General features: G+C 36.7%; 2 protein-coding genes across 2 annotated transcripts; one reads left to right on the forward strand and one right to left on the reverse strand.

The window, feature by feature from the left end:
- Nucleotides 1-468: 468 nt before the first annotated feature.
- Nucleotides 469-3,247, forward strand: peg (pegasus). Its single transcript, XM_020961730.2, has 3 exons — nt 469-1,764; nt 2,667-2,846; nt 2,975-3,247. Exons 1-3 carry the CDS (start codon nt 1,737-1,739, stop codon nt 3,007-3,009), a joined length of 243 nt encoding a protein of 80 aa, XP_020817389.1. The 5' UTR covers nt 469-1,736; the 3' UTR covers nt 3,010-3,247.
- Nucleotides 3,248-4,048: 801 nt separating this feature from the next.
- On the reverse strand, nt 4,049-7,806 carry Rlip (Ral interacting protein). Its single transcript, XM_020959728.2, has 4 exons — nt 7,396-7,806; nt 7,195-7,324; nt 6,252-7,133; nt 4,049-6,004 (listed from the first exon to the last, which is right to left on the reverse strand). The coding sequence occupies exons 1-4, from the start codon at nt 7,493-7,495 to the stop codon at nt 5,248-5,250; spliced, it is 1,869 nt and encodes a 622-aa protein (XP_020815387.2). The 5' UTR covers nt 7,496-7,806; the 3' UTR covers nt 4,049-5,247.
- Between the last annotated feature and the right edge of the window lie 7,456 nt (nt 7,807-15,262).

Below are 15,262 nucleotides of genomic sequence, written 5' to 3' on the forward strand. Positions count from 1 at the left end.
TACATCCAGTAGGTAAAGCCCCATGGAAACCACCTTCTCAAAGATGATAAGGAGTCGTCGAATAATAATGCTCACTGAGAGTGCGATTATTGAATGAGATGTGGTTGTGGTGAGTTAATCGCCTGCGACGCAGCTGATAAGTCTAAAAATCCCAAAAATGTTAATGAAAATGCTAAATCAAATGCGTCGCGTATCCATAAATAACGAGCATACCGTCCACATACTATATGTATGCGAGGAAGCATCATCATCAAAGAAAATTCATAGACATTGGCGAGTGGAGTGAACTCGTGGCCGTCGCCAAACTGAAACAATTTTCACATTTTTTGCTCTGATTTTTTATTTATTTAGTATTTCGACTTCTCTCCCTCTCTATCGTCGCGCTGATAACCGGGTGCCGAGGCGGCTCGGTTATGCTGACGAAATTTTCGAAGATTTTCGAAGATGCCGCAGCATCCCGAGCATCTCAGTATCGAGCGGTACGCTTAGCGGGCAGGAGAGACTTTTTCAGTGACTGCATGGAATACATGAATAATTCAAACACAAAAATCCCAGCGGCAGCGGTTGGACCTCGTTGGACCCCGACAACGTGACCAGCCTGTAGAGTTATTGATCAAACGATCCATCCGAATTCGGTGTTCCAGCAGCCGCAAATACAATATCAAGCCGACTCCGACGTTGACGTCGATGGCGATGTCGCTGTCGCTGTCGATGCTGATGCTGATGCTGATGCCACAAAGAAAAAATTCAATACAATAAAAATAAAAAAACAATCAGAAACAACTACAGGCGAAATGTGCGGAGAAACAAAAAGAAAATTGAAGACGACGACACGAGCGTAAATCTTTTTAGCATGAAAAAATTCTATAAAACTAACAGGCACTGTGTGGTCGGACATCATTCGTGCTCTACGACGGCAGACGGCAGCTACAGATACAGATACGGATACAGATAGCCGGTGGGACAGCACAGCACATCGCAGCACATCGCAGCAGAGCAGAGCAGAGCACAGCATCGCATAGTACTGCCCTGCCTGATTGATTGATTGCCAGAGCCAGAGCCACAGCCAGGTCCCCAACTCCTGGCCAAACCCTAACCAAACTCGAAACTGAAAATCGAACTGCATTGGCATCGTCATCCATATCGTGTCCATATCTAACAGCGGACAGCGGGGACAGCATCCCAATTCCAATACCAATACCAATACCAAACCCAACCACTAACGGCCAACGTCCAGCCGCCAAGCCATCAATCAGTCACAGAGTCAGTCAATCGCATCGCATCGCATCGCCCACTCGTCCGCTGGAGGAGGATATCTTCGGTCGGCGCCTTCAGTCTCAGTTCGCATTTGGACGCGTGCTGTGCGGCCTCGCCGATAGAGAGTGAGTCGGATCGGATCCAAAGTCAAAATCAAAAATCGTGCGCGAATAAATCTATATACGTATCAAGAACCAAAACACTGTCGGCCACACGTGTGCGGAGTTCAGTGACAAGCCCCAAATCTAGCGAATATATATAATTATATTCCATTGAATCTATACACAAATCGTGAAATCGTAAAACGTTTTTAATCAACTCGCAACCAAGCAGCCAACCAACTACGGCATAATTAATTCGTCTGACCCGCAAGGTTCACGCAGAGCGAATACGGTTGTGCAAAGCCCGGAGTGTGCTCGGAAATAGTTGAAGTGAGAAGTATAGTCTCCATCGCCATCGGAAGTGAAAAAAGTAGCGAAATGAAGCTGTTTGCAGTATTGCTGGCATGTACGTAAAAAAATCAAATTAAAACTACTTGAATATTTTTATATATAAAAGTTACAATTTACAATAATGTCGTAGTAGTTCAAAAACTATATTTTAAAACGAGTCAGCGTGGCCAAGAGTAGCTTTCACATTGGTTTTGGAAACAATAATTCATAGAGTTCAAGGGAATTTCTTTCGTTATGAATAGAAAAGATTTAAGGTTCAAAAAATTTTCCTAGAACTGTTATCACTAAATGCTGCAATTATTTATAATGTTGTTCTTGCTTTAATGTCAATTTTTATTTAAATCAGACCATAGTGAACGAACCGAATTTAAAGTCACATTGTTTCCATATAAATAATGCCTCACATTGCTGACTCATGTATTTACTATTAATCTTGTAAATAAGAAACAATAATGATTAGGAACTCTGCGTCAGAACGGAAAGAATGTGACCCACTAAGACGATGGCCTTTAGCTGAGCGAAAACTTGAATGTAACTAAAGGATAATAGGTAGGGAACTCAATATTTTTTACGAGCAGAATGAACTTCATTGAGATGCACTCGCAAAAGTTGTGAATGGAAAATTTCAAGCTTTTGCTGAGGCAGATTCTCCGATTTGGCCAATTAGGCATGCAGCACTATAACCACCGATTCCAATTGCTGGCCCATGTCCGAGCGCTCCAACCTCCCTTGTCCATGGGAACGAGAGCGGTGGCAGTGCCAGACGCACTGGCGTCGTGGGGAATCGATGGGCGTATACTGACGATGGTGGGGATGTGGGATGTGGGTGATATCATGTGCCGGGCTGGGTTGATCAGAGCACTTTGTATGCGGGTCCGGTTAACTGGGCGGTGATTCTCTTCGCACGCCTCCTGCCTACTAATACGACCCAACATCTATGTATATTTATTTAAACAGTGGCTTTGTACGCCGTGACGCTGGTCCAGTGCCTCAGCCTGCCCGATCCGAACGCCAAGTGTGCCATGGAGTGTGACACAGCGGAGATCAAATCGATTTGTGCCGCGGATGACAAGGGCACAACCAGGACCTTCCGGAATCTGTGCGTTATGAAGACGGAGAATTGCCTGCAGAATACAAGTAAGTATGAAGGTATCTAATAATATCCCAATATTAAATAGGTATCCTTAATTTATAATTATCTTTAGTTGCTTTTTCTTCAATCTTAATTTCCATTCAAATGTACTCTTGATTATTTCTTCTGGTAGGCTTTCAAAAGATCAGCGATAAGGAGTGTCCGTAAAGCCTTCGATCTATCGATTTCAGTCCGGAAAGAACTTAATCATGAAGGAGAACGAGTGCACGTGGTTTGGGATGCCGGAGGACTCTTCTTTCTCGCGTGGTATTTGTGTGTGATATTTTTAAGTTGTACTTCAGCGGAATACGGAACAGCCCCGAACGTCGTAATGCATAATTATAATGTATTCTATAAATATTAATTTTAAATATTAAATAAAGTAATCATAACACGCACCACTCAACAATGTGGCTTCCTTGACCATCACAATTTCTTATGGGTCGACGTAATAAGCGATGATTTCATTTCCGCTTTACCCCAGCGAACAATCAATCCATCGTCTACATACGCCACAGGCACCCTGATCTTCTAATCTCTGCCCTGTATTGCTCACATCGGAATTAAGTCATCAGCCTGATTTAGAAAATTGGTTTCTGATTGTCGAGCAAATTACAGATTCGAAACAGCTGAGAGTGAGCTGAGAGGGTGTGTCTGTCATCTAAATATCAACCAACTAGTTCGAACTATGTTTTATTATTAAAAATGTCCAAATTTAATATAAGAAGAATAAATTCAATATGCTAATTACAACTTTTTTGACATCAAAATAATGTATTTATGGTTTAATTCTTATTATTTCCAAAAATCGAAATTTCTAAACTTCAAAAAAGGTAAGCGGTTACATCATTACAATTTGCAATAATTGATAAAAATTTCAATTTTCTTATATTTTAAATTGAGTTTGCAGCTTTGCTACAACTAGCATAGAACAGCTTTCCGAATTGAAATTAATGTTTTTTTTGGCTTAGTTATGAGAATTTTAAACTATGATTTTTGGAAACAATTTTCTGTTTTGTCTGTTTTTATAACTTTTTGTAGAGTATAATTTCAGTCAGAAGATTAAAACGCAATTATAAGTTTGTGCCTAAAGTTATAATAACCTGCAAAAAGGTATAAACAGAAAATTATTTTCAAAAATGTTGGAATGGTTAGATCCCTGGCTAGAACGACATTTCTCAAAACAAATAATCAATAAAACGTCTCATTTGCGCTTTTCAGGCAAGAGCCTTTTTTAACATTTAAATACATTTATTTAAAACCAAGCATTTGATCATATGTAGACACTGAGATTTCAAATAGTTCAACCCATTTTTAAAAATGGGTCGATTACAAAAGCAACCGGCATCGGCAGTTGCAGTCAATTCACCTAACAAATCAATTCGTAAGCGGGGAAAATATACTTTCTAATGTCATTTCCAACTAAACGACTTGTGCTTAAAATCCAATTTTTATACCCTTACAAGAATATATTGTCAATACAGCCGAATCGTTCTAGATATGTCCGGTCAATAAATAAATTTTTGACATTTTTCCGAAAATTGAAAATTTTATAAGGGGTTACATCGTTAAATTTGTCAAGATTTGGCAAAAAATTAAATTTTTTAAATTTCAAAACTCAGTATGTAGATTTGTTAGTCCAATAATACCTAGCACAGAAAAGCTTTCCGGTTTGAAATTAATGCATTTTTGGCTTAGTTACTTGAATTTGCCCAAAAACTAGGCAAATAATGGTGCTACACGAAGGCATCATTGAAATTGTCACAAATTCTTAAAATTTGCAATGGCTAAAAAAGAAACACTTTCCAAACTAGGATTAATGCATTTTTGGTTTAGTTATGTTCGATTCGAACCCATGATCCTATGGCTAACTGCAAGGGTATACTTCGCCTTCTCGAAGTTATCTCAAATTCTTCTTTTATATAGTTTATAGTGCACTCTCAAAAGTGAACAGCGTGGAAAATGACATTTGACTATAAAATATTTCATTCAAAGCCACAACAATTACAACTTTGTTTGATCAAAATGAATTATTTTATGTAGAAAGTATAATCTCCATTATCTTGGTAAGACAGCCCGCTTTGTGGTCAACAGTTTAGTGATTCAAAAATCGTTCAAGCATTTAAATGCCCGAAGTTTGCGAGTGATATTGAATATCTATACTCTTTATCTAATATTTATTCAACATTTAAATAGTTTGTTCATTATTTCGATATTTAATATCTCACATCCTCACGTTTGACCCTTTAGGTTATTCAAAAGAATTTGTCAGCAAGTTTTAAGTCCACCAAAAGCTGATGGAGATAAAATTAGCAGATGGCCGAAATAGTCGTTGTTGTCCTTTTCAAAATTATTTGAGCTTTGAGTTCTCTAAAAATCGACCCATTCTTGTTAAGTTTTATCAAATTAAAACTGCTTAAGTCGCAGTTCCACCTGCAGGGCTATGCAGGCCCGCCGTTCCTCCTTCAGCTCCATTCCAAGCATCTGCTTCTTGTGCTCAAGCAGCGCGTTCTCCCGTGTGTAGTGCTCGATTATACGCTCATAATCTCCCTCTGCCGGAGGCATTGGCTCCACGCCCGTTGCCGATGCTTGGATGCTAAGTGCCTGCTGCTGCTCGCACAATTGCTTCAGCCTGTAGCACTCATTCCGTTCAGCCAAAATGCGAGCCTTGAGCTCGTTCTCCCAATCCATCAGCTCATCGTATTCGATCTGCAATCGTAGTAAAGTTTCACGGTGAGGATTCGATCTGGGCAACACGATGAAGCCAGTGGAGGGGTCTATGGTAAAGTCGCTGGGGCTGGGATTCGAGGGCTCCTCGGAGGGAATACTGTTGGTAGCAGGAGCAACTACGGAAGGAGCTGCTGGGGGTGGCTTGGAATCGGTTCTGTCCTCGCCATCCGGCTCGGGTCGCGGCATGCTGCTGTTGTCTATGTCATCCGCCGACTTTCCCTGCTTCTTCTCAAAGGTACGCAACTTGCGTTTCAGCTGAGTGATAATACGCTGCACCTCCCAGAGCTGCTCCTCTCGCTTTTTGGTGATGAAACCGGCGTTCATCTCGCTGTGGATTTGAGCCAAGAGGCTGTCCTGCTTTCGCAACTCCGTGTGGATTTCTTCCGGGCGATCGGGAAGCTTTGGACTGGCCGATGTCAAGGGGGGCACATACCTAGAAGATGAACGGTTAGTTAATAAAGCAACTGCACAGTGTTGGATATTTGCCTCTGCCTAATTAGGAAGCTGGCGAAGCACGGTAGCCGTTTCTGTTTACGGGGTACCGAACTCATGATCGTTCGCCAACAAACTAATCGACTAAATCTGCGGCAGTTACGGCCAGAATCTTATCTATATATAAACAAATATAAACCGAAAAAAGAAGCAAAAAACTTAGTAAATAAACTTCAAATTTAACTCACTTTATCAGCTTGACGCCCGCGAACAGACTGTTGCAGTGGCAGAGGAGGGCGACCATCAGCCGGTGAGACATCTGGAGCGTCGGACTGAGTAGCATGGCCAGCGACTGGGCGTTGAGCTTGTTGTACCGCTCTTGCTGGATCACCGCGTCGAAGTGGAGCAGCACCCACGCCAACAGAGTGCGGTTGCACTTGGGCAATTGCTCGAGCAGCTGCTGCAGCTCTGCCTGCTGCTCGGTGACCTTCGGATGCGAGGCCACCTCCTCGAAGCGGGCAACCAGATCAGTGGTTAGCACCGGCTCTGGCAACTCGCGCAGGAAGAGCTTCAGCAGACTGCAGGCGGTGGGCAAATTGAGCTCATCAACGGCGGCATCGTGCTCCCGGTTGTTGTACAACCGTTTAAAGTGCATCAGACGCGTCTTGATGGGCTCAATCTTGTATATCTGCTCGCACTTCAGGTGATCCTGCAGGTAGTCGATGCAGTCGCGCACCACCAGTGGCAGGTCCACGCCGTCATGACAACGGGAGCGCTCGGTGGCTAGGCTAACAGAAACCCCAAAGACGGGATAGCCCAGGGCCAGTACCTCCTCTGCCTCTGCTTCGTCCTGCTGTTGCGACAGCTGTTTGGTCTTCTTGTCCTTTTTTTCCTTTTTCTCAGCCTTGTCCTTCTTGTCCTTTTTCTTCTGTTCCTCGCGCTCCTTTTCTTTTTCTTTCTCTTTATCCCTGTCCTTCTCCTTAACCTTGTGCTCCTTGCCTGGTTGCTCCTCCTCGACGTGCTTGGTCTCCCGCTCGGACTTCTCCTTGTCACGAGACTTTTCACGCTTCTCCTTGCTCTTGGAGCTGGTGAACTTGAAGGTCTTGGACTTCTTGGACTTTGAGGGGCTCCTTGGGTTAAATATATGAATTAATCTTGCTTTCAACGGCGCAACTCAAGCTCGTCACATACTTGGTGTCCAGCTCCTCCTCGGGTGAGCTCTCGCCCTCCAGGGCGGCGTAGCCCCGGTCCTTGCCCTTCTCCTTCTTGTCCTTGCGCCGGCCAATCAACAGGTCCTTTTTGCTGTGGTCGTGATCCTCCACTGCAAATTAGGGAAGTATATTGATTTTTCACTTCGTTCGAAACGCCCACAAGTTTGTTATTATTACTTACAGTCGCTCTCCTCCTTGCTCTTCTTCGACCTGGGATCGGCCGCCTCGGAGGCGTAGAGGCCGGGAAACTCCTGAATTTCTTCCGGACTATCGAAGTCCATCACAAAATACTTACAAAATAATTTAAAATAATAAACTATAATACTATGGAATCGGCCGATAGAGATGCCAAAGCTGTCGGTTTAGCTAACTTCAGGCTACATCTGGGATATTTGAAAACTGAGAGCTTTTGAAGCTTGCAGCTAGCTTATAGCTGATTGATGTTTGGTTTTTGTCGTTTTATTCTACATTTTGATGGTACTTGCGCCGACAAAGGAAAATAATATTAATGTTAAACGGGTTTCAGCTTATTATTACTCAGAATTTATCTTATACTGGTGGTCATAGCCTGGCAGCACTGTGCAAGAGCATCGATGTTATCGATACTATCGATGAATTTTATTCCTGTTTAGTGTCTGGCAATGCTGCGGGTTGAAAATAGAAAAGTATGGCAACGACCCGTTCTCAAGCAACTAGCGTTGCCTCTTCTGCTTAAAAGTATGCTACAATTAAACATTGTCTTTACATATTGGACACCGCAAAACTATGCAATAATTAAAATTCGCATAAGCGCACAGCTTATTAATTTGGGCATCTTTTGGGCTGTTTTGGAAAATTAATCGATTTAATTAAAAATTAAATGAAAGAAGTTGCATCCTTATTTGAGTGGGCATAAATACGAAGTCGCATTACAACACTCTTAAAGAGAAATGCCAAGCGTAGCTGGGTTAATAATTTACTTATTGTAAAAGAGTTGTTTGTTTTTGTTGCAGGCAAAAACATAGGTTCGATCTCGACAGTTTCAGTACAAAATCGTAAATTTCTGGATCTAAAGTACCAGGCGAACAGAAACCGCAGAAGGCAGCTTAATTTTAGTGCAAGGGTACAAATTAGAGTTGTCCCTTTAGCTATACTTTAGCTGATTTTTAAATATAGCTAGTTTGTCAATCTTATATTGCGGGAATTTATCGTCATCGATATTTATCGACTTACGTGGCGGCAATTTAAATTCAAATTCAAATTTTTCTGTTAACTGGTGGGGAGAGTATTGATAGTCTATTTAAATTTGAATTCAAATTTAGCAGTTTATTTAATATATTTTTACTTTTTGGTTTTGTGTATTGTTGTTAAAAAACTTCTGTTTCTCGGTTGCTTTCATTTCTATTTTTTGGTTCTAATGGCTTATTCCGTATCGAATATATATGTATAAGACTTTTGGCAATCATTGGCTTCTAGGCCATTGTGTGATTCCAAGGAAATCTGATATATGTATTCCAGGTATATTAAATCGATATTTTTAAATGCTAATTTATTGAGAAAATCAAAGATATTTAAATATCATAACTAGGCCAAAAATTCATTCATTTTAATTCAGAAAGCTTTTCTGTGCTAGTTTTAAAAGGGCTAAAAAAACTGCATACTCAGTCGTGAAATGAAACAAAGTTGATTTTTTCTTATATTTTGACAATTTTAATGATGTAACCCCTTATAAAATTTTCAATTTTCGGAAAAATGTCAAAAATTTATTTCTTGACCGGACATGGCTAGAACGACTGGGCTGTTGATGCTGATCAAGAATATATATGGTTTATAGGGTCGGAAATGACTCATTCACTGCGTTTTAATCTTCTGACTGAAGCTATACTCAGCAAAAAGGTATAAAAAAAGAAAATTTTCTTAAATAATCGGAGTTTTCCGAACATCATATTTATGCCAAAATAGCATTAATTTTGATTCGGAAAGCTTTTCTGTGCAAGTTTTTATAGCACTAACAAATCTGCATACTGCGATTGTTGATGCTGTTATAAGTTTCTGACTAAAATTATAATAACCTGCAAAAAGGTATAAAAACAGGCAAATTTTCCCAAAAATAATAGTTAAAAAAAACTCATAACTAAGCCAATAAATCATTAATTTTAATTCGGAAAGCTGTTCTATGCTAGTTTTTAGTAGATTAACAATGCTGCATATTCAGTTTTCAAATTTAAAAAATTCAATTTGTTGTCAAATTTTGGCAATTTTAATGATGTAACCCCTTATAAAATTTTCAATTTTCGGAAAAATGTCAAAAATTTATTTCTTGACCGGACATGGCTAGAACGACTGGGCTGTTGATGCTGATCAAGAAGCTATACTCAGCAAAAAGGTATAAAAAAAGAAAATTTTCTTAAATAATCGGAGTTTTCCGAACATCATATTTATGCCAAAATAGCATTAATTTTGATTCGGAAAGCTTTTCTGTGCAAGTTTTTATAGCACTAACAAATCTGCATACTGCGATTGTTGATGCTGTTATAAGTTTCTGACTAAAATTATAATAACCTGCAAAAAGGTATAAAAACAGGCAAATTTTCCCAAAAATAATAGTTAAAAAAACTCATAACTAAGCCAATAAATCATTAATTTTAATTCGGAAAGCTGTTCTATGCTAGTTTTTAGTAGATTAACAATGCTGCATATTCAGTTTTCAAATTTAAAAAATTCAATTTGTTGTCAAATTTTGGCAATTTTAATGATGTAACCCCTTATAAAATTTTCAATTTTCGGAAAAATGTCAAAAATTTATTTCTTGACCGGACATGGCTAGAACGACTGGGCTGTTGATGCTGATCAAGAATATATATGGTTTATAGGGTCGGAAATGACTCATTCACTGCGTTTTAATCTTCTGACTGAAGCTATACTCAGCAAAAAGGTATAAAAAAAGAAAATTTTCTTAAATAATCGGAGTTTTCCGAACATCATATTTATGCCAAAATAGCATTAATTTTGATTCGGAAAGCTTTTCTGTGCAAGTTTTTATAGCACTAACAAATCTGCATACTGCAATTGTTGATGCTGTTATAAGTTTCTGACTAAAATTATAATAACCTGCAAAAAGGTATAAAAACAGGCAAATTTTCCCAAAAATCATAGTTAAAAAAAACTCATAACTAAGCCAATAAATCATTAATTTGAATTCGGAAAGCTGTTCTATGCTAGTTTTTAGTAGATTAACAATGCTGCATACTCAGTTTTCAAATTTAAAAAATTCAATTTGTTGTCAAATTTTGGCAATTTTAATGATGTAACCCCTTATAAAATTTTCAATTTTCGGAAAAATGTCAAAAATTTATTTCTTGACCGGACATGGCTAGAACGACTGGGCTGTTGATGCTGATCAAGAATATATATGGTTTATAGGGTCGGAAATGACTCATTCACTGCGTTTTAATCTTCTGACTGAAGCTATACTCAGCAAAAAGGTATAAAAAAAGACAATTTTCTTAAATAATCGGAGTTTTCCGAACATCATATTTATGCCAAAATAGCATTAATTTTGATTCGGAAAGCTTTTCTGTGCAAGTTTTTAGTAGATTAACAATGCTGCATACTCAGTTTTCAAATTTAAGAAATTCAATTTGTTGTCAAATTTTTGCAATTTTAATGATGTAACCCCTTATAAAATTTTCAATTTTCGGAAAAATGTCAAAAATCTATTTCTAGACCGGACATGGCTAGAACGACTGGGCTGTTGATGCTGATCAAGAATATATATGGTTTATAGGGTCGGAAATGACTCATTCACTGCGTTTTAATCTTCTGACTGAAGCTATACTCAGCAAAAAGGTATAAAAAAAGACAATTTTCTTAAATAATCGGAGTTTTCCGAACATCATATTTATGCCAAAATAGCATTAATTTTGATTCGGAAAGCTTTTCTGTGCAACTTTTTATAGCACTAACAAATCTGCCTACTGCGATTGTTGATGCTGTTATAAGTTTCCGACTAAAATTATAATAACCTGCAAAAAGGTATAAAAACAGGCAAATTTTCCCAAAAATCATAGTTAAAAAAAATCATTACTTTGAATTCGGAAAGCTGTTCTATGCTAGTTTTTAGTAGATTAACAATGCTGCATACTCAGTTTTCAAATTTAAGAAATTCAATTTGTTGTCAAATTTTTGCAATTTTAATGATGTAACCCCTTATAAAATTTTCAATTTTCGGAAAAATGTCAAAAATCTATTTCTAGACCGGACATGGCTAGAACGACTGGGCTGTTGATGCTGATCAAGAATATATATGGTTTATAGGGTCGGAAATGACTCATTCACTGCGTTTTAATCTTCTGACTGAAGCTATACTCAGCAAAAAGGTATAAAAAAAGACAATTTTCTTAAATAATCGGAGTTTTCCGAACATCATATTTATGCCAAAATAGCATTAATTTTGATTCGGAAAGCTTTTCTGTGCAAGTTTTTAGTAGATTAACAATGCTGCATACTCAGTTTTCAAATTTAAGAAATTCAATTTGTTGTCAAATTTTTGCAATTTTAATGATGTAACCCCTTATAAAATTTTTAATTTTCGGAAAAATGTCAAAAATCTATTTCTAGACCGGACATGGCTAGAACGACTGGGCTGTTGATGCTGATCAAGAATATATATGGTTTATAGGGTCGGAAATGACTCATTCACTGCGTTTTAATCTTCTGACTGAAGCTATACTCAGCAAAAAGGTATAAAAAAAGACAATTTTCTTAAATAATCGGAGTTTTCCGAACATCATATTTATGCCAAAATAGCATTAATTTTGATTCGGAAAGCTTTTCTGTGCAACTTTTTATAGCACTAACAAATCTGCCTACTGCGATTGTTGATGCTGTTATAAGTTTCCGACTAAAATTATAATAACCTGCAAAAAGGTATAAAAACAGGCAAATTTTCCCAAAAATCATAGTTAAAAAAAAGCAAAATCATTACTTTGAATTCGGAAAGCTGTTCTATGCTAGTTTTTAGTAGATTAACAATGCTGCATACTCAGTTTTCAAATTTAAGAAATTCAATTTGTTGTCAAATTTTTGCAATTTTAATGATGTAACCCCTTATAAAATTTTCAATTTTCGGAAAAATGTCAAAAATCTATTTCTAGACCGGACATGGCTAGAACGACTGGGCTGTTGATGCTGATCAAGAATATATATGGTTTATAGGGTCGGAAATGACTCATTCACTGCGTTTTAATCTTCTGACTGAAGCTATACTCAGCAAAAAGGTATAAAAAAAGACAATTTTCTTAAATAATCGGAGTTTTCCGAACATCATATTTATGCCAAAATAGCATTAATTTTGATTCGGAAAGCTTTTCTGTGCAAGTTTTTATAGCACTAACAAATCTGCATACTGCAATTGTTAATGCTGTTATAAGTTTCTGACTAAAATTATAATAACCTGCAAAAAGGTATAAAAACAGGCAAATTTTCCCAAAAATAATAGTTAAAAAAACTCATAACTAAGCCAATAAATCATTAATTTGAATTCGGAAAGCTGTTCTATGCTAGTTTTTAGTAGATTAACAATGCTGCATATTCAGTTTTCAAATTTAAAAAATTCAATTTGTTGTCAAATTTTGGCAATTTTAATGATGTAACCCCTTATAAAATTTTCAATTTTCGGAAAAATGTCAAAAATTTATTTCTTGACCGGACATGGCTAGAACGACTGGGCTGTTGATGCTGATCAAGAATATATATGGTTTATAGGGTCGGAAATGACTCATTCACTGCGTTTTAATCTTCTGACTGAAGCTATACTCAGCAAAAAGGTATAAAAAAAGACAATTTTCTTAAATAATCGGAGTTTTCCGAACATTATATTTATGCCAAAATAGCATTAATTTTGATTCGGAAAGCTTTTCTGTGCAAGTTTTTATAGCACTAACAAATCTGCATACTGCGATTGTTGATGCTGTTATAAGTTTCTGACTAAAATTATAATAACCTGCAAAAAGGTATAAAAACAGGCAAATTTTCCCAAAAATAATAGTTAAAAAAACTCATAACTAAGCCAATAAATCATTAATTTTAATTCGGAAAGCTGTTCTATGCTAGTTTTTAGTAGATTAACAATGCTGCATATTCAGTTTTCAAATTTAAAAAATTCAATTTGTTGTCAAATTTTGGCAATTTTAATGATGTAACCCCTTATAAAATTTTCAATTTTCGGAAAAATGTCAAAAATTTATTTCTTGACCGGACATGGCTAGAACGACTGGGCTGTTGATGCTGATCAAGAATATATATGGTTTATAGGGTCGGAAATGACTCATTCACTGCGTTTTAATCTTCTGACTGAAGCTATACTCAGCAAAAAGGTATAAAAAAAGAAAATTTTCTTAAATAATCGGAGTTTTCCGAACATCATATTTATGCCAAAATAGCATTAATTTTGATTCGGAAAGCTTTTCTGTGCAAGTTTTTATAGCACTAACAAATCTGCATACTGCAATTGTTGATGCTGTTATAAGTTTCTGACTAAAATTATAATAACCTGCAAAAAGGTATAAAAACAGGCAAATTTTCCCAAAAATCATAGTTAAAAAAAACTCATAACTAAGCCAATAAATCATTAATTTGAATTCGGAAAGCTGTTCTATGCTAGTTTTTAGTAGATTAACAATGCTGCATACTCAGTTTTCAAATTTAAAAAATTCAATTTGTTGTCAAATTTTGGCAATTTTAATGATGTAACCCCTTATAAAATTTTCAATTTTCGGAAAAATGTCAAAAATTTATTTCTTGACCGGACATGGCTAGAACGACTGGGCTGTTGATGCTGATCAAGAATATATATGGTTTATAGGGTCGGAAATGACTCATTCACTGCGTTTTAATCTTCTGACTGAAGCTATACTCAGCAAAAAGGTATAAAAAAAGACAATTTTCTTAAATAATCGGAGTTTTCCGAACATCATATTTATGCCAAAATAGCATTAATTTTGATTCGGAAAGCTTTTCTGTGCAAGTTTTTAGTAGATTAACAATGCTGCATACTCAGTTTTCAAATTTAAGAAATTCAATTTGTTGTCAAATTTTTGCAATTTTAATGATGTAACCCCTTATAAAATTTTCAATTTTCGGAAAAATGTCAAAAATCTATTTCTAGACCGGACATGGCTAGAACGACTGGGCTGCTGATGCTGATCAAGAATATATATGGTTTATAGGGTCGGAAATGACTCATTCACTGCGTTTTAATCTTCTGACTGAAGCTATACTCAGCAAAAAGGTATAAAAAAAGACAATTTTCTTAAATAATCGGAGTTTTCCGAACATCATATTTATGCCAAAATAGCATTAATTTTGATTCGGAAAGCTTTTCTGTGCAACTTTTTATAGCACTAACAAATCTGCCTACTGCGATTGTTGATGCTGTTATAAGTTTCCGACTAAAATTATAATAACCTGCAAAAAGGTATAAAAACAGGCAAATTTTCCCAAAAATCATAGTTAAAAAAAATCATTACTTTGAATTCGGAAAGCTGTTCTATGCTAGTTTTTAGTAGATTAACAATGCTGCATACTCAGTTTTCAAATTTAAGAAATTCAATTTGTTGTCAAATTTTTGCAATTTTAATGATGTAACCCCTTATAAAATTTTCAATTTTCGGAAAAATGTCAAAAATCTATTTCTAGACCGGACATGGCTAGAACGACTGGGCTGTTGATGCTGATCAAGAATATATATGGTTTATAGGGTCGGAAATGACTCATTCACTGCGTTTTAATCTTCTGACTGAAGCTATACTCAGCAAAAAGGTATAAAAAAAGACAATTTTCTTAAATAATCGGAGTTTTCCGAACATCATATTTATGCCAAAATAGCATTAATTTTGATTCGGAAAGCTTTTCTGTGCAACTTTTTATAGCACTAACAAATCTGCCTACTGCGATTGTTGATGCTGTTATAAGTTTCCGACTAAAATTATAATAACCTGCAAAAAGGTATAAAAACAGGCAAATTTTCCCAAAAATCATAGTTAAAAAAAATCATTACTTTGAATTCG

Source organism: Drosophila serrata, unplaced genomic scaffold (genome assembly GCF_035046125.1).
Source record: "Drosophila serrata isolate PLE 108 unplaced genomic scaffold, ASM3504612v1 contig_364, whole genome shotgun sequence".
NCBI lineage: Eukaryota > Metazoa > Arthropoda > Insecta > Diptera > Drosophilidae > Drosophila > Drosophila serrata.